The sequence below is a fragment of the Musca vetustissima genome, unplaced genomic scaffold (assembly GCF_032173495.1).
Source record: "Musca vetustissima isolate MV318-11 ecotype Yass unplaced genomic scaffold, APGP_CSIRO_Mvet_v1 utg2150, whole genome shotgun sequence".
Lineage (NCBI taxonomy): Eukaryota > Metazoa > Arthropoda > Insecta > Diptera > Muscidae > Musca > Musca vetustissima.
In genome coordinates, this window is record NW_026877725.1 from 56,445 (window position 1) to 64,007 (window position 7,563).

At 34.6% G+C, this 7,563-nt stretch overlaps 1 protein-coding gene across 1 annotated transcript; it reads right to left on the reverse strand.

Moving 5' to 3' along the window:
• Positions 1 to 233: 233 nt before the first annotated feature.
• Positions 234 to 6,233, reverse strand: LOC133322396 (fibrous sheath CABYR-binding protein). Its single transcript, XM_061531396.1, has 3 exons — positions 6,170 to 6,233; positions 758 to 1,609; positions 234 to 439 (listed from the first exon to the last, which is right to left on the reverse strand). The coding sequence occupies exons 1-3, from the start codon at positions 6,231 to 6,233 to the stop codon at positions 234 to 236; spliced, it is 1,122 nt and encodes a 373-aa protein (XP_061387380.1).
• Positions 6,234 to 7,563: the final 1,330 nt, after the last annotated feature.

The window sequence follows — 7,563 nt, forward strand, 5'->3', positions numbered from 1 at the left end:
CAATTTTAAGACTTTTGGCCACATAAATTGTCTGTTTGACCTATAGTGTCTTGACCAGAAATCACAACTACCAGCTAAATATCGTGACAGATCACTGGCAAATAAAACTACAACTTCCAATTTTATAAGCCCCCGTGTTAATGTATATTCGATTCTTTATTTTTGTTGTATTATCGTAATAAAATTGTTAAAAATTAAAAAAAAAAAATCACATGAACATTTTAGTTATATTTTTATAAATATTTCATCACACCAAATGCTATTCCATTCAAAAGCATCAGCACGGATATATCCATTTGAATCCGGAATCCTGCATTCGGTTTATCGTTGCAGCCATTCGAATAACACAAAATACAATTCTTATCTTTGGTCAAGCAATCACGAAGACCTTCCTCGGCCAATTCATCGACACAACCACGCATTGTCATATTGGAGTCAGCTGAAGGAATAAGAAAATTGAAAAATAAGGATAGGAAATATTCAATTAATAGCACACGTAACTACCATAAATATTGGAAAATCTGTAATCTATAAACAAAAATGTACATTCTTGGCCAAGACATCCACTATGAGCAGGCTAATTACGCTACACCTCGAAAACATTTTTGAGGTAACCTAAATTTAAATGCTCTAATGGTCCTATGCGCAATTGACTTCAATTGTCAGAGAAAATTGACAATATAGGTCCTGGTGTTTGTAGCAAAATCAGTCGAACTATATTGCTTTTCTTACCCAATTTAATCCCCCATAAACATACCTTTGAAAATGGTATAACAACCACTGTGACCACTATTCTTATCCGAATCAACGCTTTTACAATTCATCTGTGTAGTTGGTTTAGTTTTACAGGTAATGTCCTCGAGGCTATTACAGCTATAACAAGTCTTTGTGTTGTTGACGTTATTGTTTGTCATATCTGTAGTCACATGTGTGGCTTGTGTTGCTTCTGGCTCACCCTCTTCAGGAGCTGGTGCATCATTTTGCATTTCATCTTCGGGTTTTATTTCTGTGTCTGGCACGGCTTCGGGTTTTTCTTCTGCCTCAGCTTCAGGGGTCTCTTCTGGTTCTTCCGCAGGAGGTTCGGCTTCAGGCTCGGGTTTTTCTTCAGCTTCCGGTTCGGGGTTATCCTCGGGTTCTGGTGCTGCTTCAGCATTTGCTTCTGGTTCTGCAGCAGGTTCTTCTTCATTTGCGGGTTCCGGTTCAGGTTCGGCTTCTGCTGCTTCCGGTTCAGCTTCTGCTGCTTCAGGTTCAGCTTCTGGGGCCTCAGGTTCTTCTTCTGGTGCAGCTTCCTCACCACCATCGGCTTCGCCCTCTTCTTCTTGATGCTGGTTTATCGGACCTGGTTTCTGTTCAAAAACTTCAACATCATTAGGAGTTTTATGTGGTTCATATTTATTGGTCTCCTTTCCAGGGAATTTCTCAACCGCACTATTAGTTACGGTATGAACATCATCGTTAATTCCACTATTCATTTCAGTAGATAGGTAATTCACCGGAGCATTTTGCGTTGCTTGAGGTTCGACTGTGTGTTGTGTCGACATTTGTAAAACAATTGGTAACGGTGTTGTTGATAACATGGAGTTTTCGCTTGGTGGATGCGGAGTGACATCTGCAAAAATAAGAAAAGTAATTTTGTTAGGAAAAATTGAAAAAAAATTGTAAATGAAAAAAGACAGACTTGTGGAGCATATTTGGGATATATACAATAGCATTAAATGGGATCTATAATATATAGCTTGGTAAAGGGGTTACAGTAAAGGTTTCAATAATAACGACATTTTCCCAGGCTAAGGAAGTTGTGTAGGGTAACATTTGGTCGGTAACGTCCGCCTATTATTCTCCGTTTGCCATGAATTTAAACTTAACCACACTCCCTTGTAGCTCGAAGCTACGTCTGTGCCGTATGGTGATCTCATGGGCAGTCTCATTCTTCGCCTCTTCAACAAAATAAAATCCACTCTGTCTTCATTCTAGCCGGGTGCAAACTATGTAAGAACAATTGCCAGAGGGCACTTCAGCTTCTGAGCGGTAGATGCAGAGTTTTACATGAAGAGACAATTCTTGTGTCAGAATTGCTGATCGAGGGTAGCCCTTACTATTTTTTTGGATGATACATATAGGCTGTGTCTACTTTAATAAATACTTTACATACTTTAATACAAAGTGGGTAAAATAGGATGATGCAGGTTCCTTACGTTTTTCTCGATTTGGGGTCCCCATAAGCCACTCATTTCACGGCCTTCGCCAATTGTTACACCATTGAGACAAAATATGGCATAACGTGTGGAATTGAGACTAGAGGGTATAGTGTGTTGAGTTTCGTGAAAATCGATTCAGATTTAGATATAGCTCCAATATATATTTTCGTCCGAAATTTGGCATAGCGCACTGAATTATGTGCGTTAAGTTTTGTTAAAATCGGTTCAGATTTGGATATTGCTCCTATATATATGTTTCTCCGATTTTAAGTAAATGGTGCACCAACGACCCAAAGTTAAGCCAATTGACACAAAATTGTGCAGAACGTACTGAAGTTACTAAAACATATGGTGCGTCATGTTTTCTTGAAATCGGTTCAGATTTAGATATAGCTCCCATATATAGTTTCATCTGATTTTAAGTAACTCACACACCAAAGCACCAAAGAGTCAAGAATGATGTGCTATGTTTCGTGAAAACCGGTTCAGATTTAGATATAGCTCCCAATTGTGCACTAACGGCCTGAAGTTTGTCCGATTGGCATACAATTTTTGCAAGTGTCGTTGAAATGGGTTCAGATATAGCCCCACATATATAGTTTCGTCCGATTTTAGTTAAATGGTGTACCAAACTCCTAATGTTGGTCCGATTGACACAAGGTTGACGTTATTGCGTTTTGTAATTGGAAATTGAAATTGGTGCAGATGTTGACATAGCTTCCATACATATTTCGAACCGGAGTCTGATTGAGATTAAATTTTGAATAGCGCATGCCGCATAGCGTGTATCAAGTATGCTATAAATCGATTTACATACATGTATCCCATTGTACGCAAACGACTCTAAATCTGCCCGAATGATTTGAAATTTAGTATAGGTTGCAGAAAGGCATGTGTATGGATTGATGTTAGTCGGTTCCACTTAAAGATAAAGTCACATATTTAAATTCGTTCAATTTCCCTCGAGGGAACATTGACATGATATTGTTAGTATACAGTATATAGAATATACTCAAAGTGGTGAAGGGTATCCCATAGTCGGCCCAGTCCTTACTGGTTTTTTCTGCAATTTCTTGTATAAAATTAAGAAATAAATATGATGACATTATTTCTTCGAACCAAAAACAATTTAGTTGTTTGTATGCCTGGAGCGGTATATTATCTAGAGTAACGTCTCTTTCACAGTAACCCGACAGAAAATTCCACCTATGGGAACGTTTAACGCTTATCACTTTGAAGCACATTGTTTAGGGAGTGATGTCAATAAAGTAGTTAATCAGTCAACATTAATCGTCCATCAACGCTTCGGGTAATATTGTAAATATTCATTAAGTAAGTAAGCTTCAATTTGACAATATCTTAATTATGATTAATCAATTATCATTACGCCGTCAGGCGTTAGATTCTCATAAAAAGTTCCCCATCACAATTTGCAAAATTCCCAATTATAGAGAATATACCATTTATATTTCAGTGCGGTAGAGCAACAATATATCTGTTAAAAACGGGAATTTTATTTCACTACTTCTACTGCAAATAATGACATTACAACTAATGTGCCCCTTGAGCTTTAAAAACTAAAACAGAACACTTTATTGAATTTAATATTCAATAATATGAATTGCTGCCATTATTATCGAGTTAATATTCTGATAAAACAAAGTTGCTGTACAACAACAAAGGCAAAAGCAATGAAAACCGGTAGATAGGCATAAAATGTAATTAATTTCTTATTTGTTGTTAGCATGTTTTCTGCACATTATCAGATAAACCGTCCAGTTAAATTTCGAATGAATAATATACGAATGTATGTGCTGTGTATCTCAAATGTAAGTTTGTCGTATATAACTACTAATTCGAAATAAGACCTAATACATAATATTATATTCTTATTCTACAAAAAAAGATTGCAGCGACAGTTCAATAAATTTTTCTCATATGGGCAATATTGCCAATTTTTTAATATTCCATTTTCAAAAAATCAGCTTTTTTGTTTTTGTGGCACATCGATGCTTTTTGGTACACATATAGAGAAAAATGTTCTGACTCCGAAACCGTTCGCGATCAAATTTTTGGTTGATGCGCGCAAAAGTTATCGAGGTTTTAATTTTGGGCATAAGAAAAAAATCTTAAAATTACGCCGTTAATTATATTGACCAAAAACGTTGATATATATCTTCCTCCATAAAATAAGAATATGAATATATTATAATAATCGCGAAAAAGTTGCACATCTTCGCGAAATATGAGAAAAATAATAAAAATATAGGAGATTACGTCAATATTTTCATTATATTAATGACATGCACACACCTAAGAATTGATTTAAAAATATCTACATAATCAAAACCCCATGATGAATCAAATGATATCAAAATCACACAAGTTTGTGTAGCGGTTTGTAAATTACAGCGACAACAAAACAAGATATAGAGGAAAAATATTTGTTGTTGGTTCGAAGAAAATAATGTCATCATATTTTGTTTTTTAATTTTATACAAGAAATTTCATAAAAAATTTCGGGGTTATTCTCCTATTTTACCCGAATTTCGCCGAAAAATTTACATATATAATAATAACCACTTTTTGTGTATAAGTATACGCCTTGCGGAATATATCAAGACCCTTCCGATAAATCTTGGGGTTCTATAAATAGGAATAAATCTTAAAATAAAATAATATAATGAAATATACATTTTAAATTGCGTCTAAATCGCGTAATTATCAAAATCATTTGATGCGCATGCGGTTTCAAGGAAGTACTGAAGTTTACCTTCCATGTATATTTTGCGAAATTTTATTTGACGGCTAAGATGTGCCACATGTTGCATTGAAGTATCCAAAAACTCGTAAAACGCAAATAATTTCCGAAAACTCGATATGCCATTAACGCGCATCCGATTTCGGTGTGCACCCTAAAAAAATGCATCAATCTATACCGAATTCCATGTGGTCCATTAAGAACCATAGATGTGCCAGCTCACACTATTTTTGAGATAAATTGGGTACATCTCTCTTTCGACTGAAGTTTTTAAAGGTCTCTTTTCGAAAAAGATCAAAATCCGTATATGGTCATTTATTGAAGCGGAAATGATGCACAGAAAACGCAGTTAACTCCGCGATATTTTCAAAAGCATTTTTTGCCAAATTTCGTGCTTCTGAAAGGCCAGTTCCCGCCGTTCTAGTAGATGGATTTTCACGAAGAAGACTTTATATCATCCGAAACGTAAAAAACCTTATTGATCGCGGGTACCCATATCATTCAGTTGACAGATCTAAAAATTTGGCCCGAAAAATAGGTTTTTTAGAAATTTGATCGCACAAAATTCTCAACTTCGGATGAGTATTACTCTGAAGCTGTGCATACTACATACACAAAATACCTATCAAATTACGCAGATTCGCGACTACAATAATCTTATAATCGATTTTTAGAAATTCCTGTTTACGTATTAAAGCTGAAAGTAAAATTAAAAAAACACTTAAAATCGAGCTTCAAAATATCAGCATTATTTAAAGGTAGATGCAGTTAAAATTTTGAAAAATGATACATAAAGGGCGTAGTCCCCATTTTGTTGGCTTCTAGTTTTACTTTGACACGAAGACCGTGAAATGAGTGGCTTAATCACAAATCGATAGAGAACATAAAAAAACTGGTTCGCCTCAACCTGTTTTTACACATTTTTTTACATTAAAGTAGACACAGCTTCCACCAAAATAAAGTTTGGAGGTCAATATCATGAACAGTTTGCAACGACAGATCAATTAACCCAAAACTATTCATTTTATTTTTATATACTTAAGTAATTGCCGAGTTATAAAGGGGTGAACCTCCGCTTCAGCTATGTTAAAAAATTGGCAATATTGCCCATATACTTTCATTCCTGATTTATAAAGATGTGAACTTTGGCTTCTGCTATGTTAAAAAATTGGCAATATCCGCACCAGCGGCCCCCAAAAATCCTGCGTACGTTCCTGTATACTGCAAAAACGATCCAATTTTAATGGATATTTCTTATCGTCCTCAAAAAACATTTATTATAACAGGGAGTCTCATGATGTTACGAATTCGTTTTAATCATAAACCCTTCATTTTGAAAATTCGAATGTGATATATCAACTTTTACGGTTGTGAGCCAATTTGGCCAAGAAATGTTTTACCATTTATTGGGTGTTTGCAGTGCATTGAAGTAATATATTATTTAAAATTTCGTATTAAATCGATTTTCTATAATGAAACGAAATCAGGAGAAAAAATATTATGTATAAAAAACTAATAAAAAGAAGAAAATATCAATCAGATGATGCATCCGATATAATTGACATCGACCAACGTGAAAACGAAGTGGAATCTTCAAGCGGTGAAGATAAAGATCATTGTTATACAGAGTTAGTGTTATTTGTGACTCTGAAAACGAAGATGAATTTTTCGTCAAGTATTGAATAACAAAAATGGTTACAAAATCACAATTGTGAGCCCTTGTAGCAATTTTATTTGCTAGGAGAGCATACGAGGTTATGTTTTTTTTTGCCTAGACAATGTCTAGAAATAATTGTTTGAAATACTTCGTTTCATACTTTTCGACAACTCAGTGAAAGACTTAAGACTGATAAATTGGCCTTAATTTCAAAAATGTGGGACATTTTTATAAAGAATAGTCAGGTTTGTTACAAACCTGGCGCAAACATATCTACCTATGAACAATTATTCCCGATGTTAGAAGCAAATATCTTGCAAACGGTTCCCATACTTTGGAAAGTAGGGCGAATTTGTAGTAATGGTGTTTTTACACGATATGTATTTTCCATATGTACTGTCACTTTTTTGCATATGGAAATCGAACTCGTCATGTGAAACATACGGAAATTTCAATGTGTTAAAACGATGTGCAATTACATATGTATTTTTTTCCGAATAGGACGCGCTCTATTTTCGTATGTGAAACATAAGGAAATCAGCTGTTTGAATGAAGCACATTGTTGGAAGTAAATATTTCAATTGCAAGTCAAAGAAAAAGATGAAAAGGCAACAATTACAAATTATTATTTCGTTTGTAGGTGTTTAATAAAAAAAAGATGTTGATTTAAGAAAAAATAAAAGTGATTTTTTTTGTTAAAGGTTATGTCATATGTAAAATACATATGCCGATTTGAACACAAAAATAAATGTTTTGTGTACGCCGCTAATTTTGACGCACATAAGGAATTACATATGGATGAAATAAGTGACAGCACATACTATGTAAAATACATATCGTGTAAAAACACCATAACTAAGTTTGCAGAGCAACATTTAGGCTGTGAACGAAATATTACCACGGATAATTTGTTACCAGCATTTCGCTTGCAAAAATAACTTTGGCTG

Coding starts and splice junctions, on each gene's coding strand:
- LOC133322396 (XM_061531396.1), bottom strand. CDS start 6,233: ATGTTTTTTGAGGACGATAAGAAATATCCATTAAAATTGGATCGTTTT. Junction 1,610..6,169: donor TTTTTGCAGTATACAGGAAC/GTACGCAGGATT, acceptor TTATTTTTGCAG/ATGTCACTCCGCATCCACCA. Junction 440..757: donor TTGTTATACCATTTTCAAAG/GTATGTTTATGG, acceptor TTATTCCTTCAG/CTGACTCCAATATGACAATG.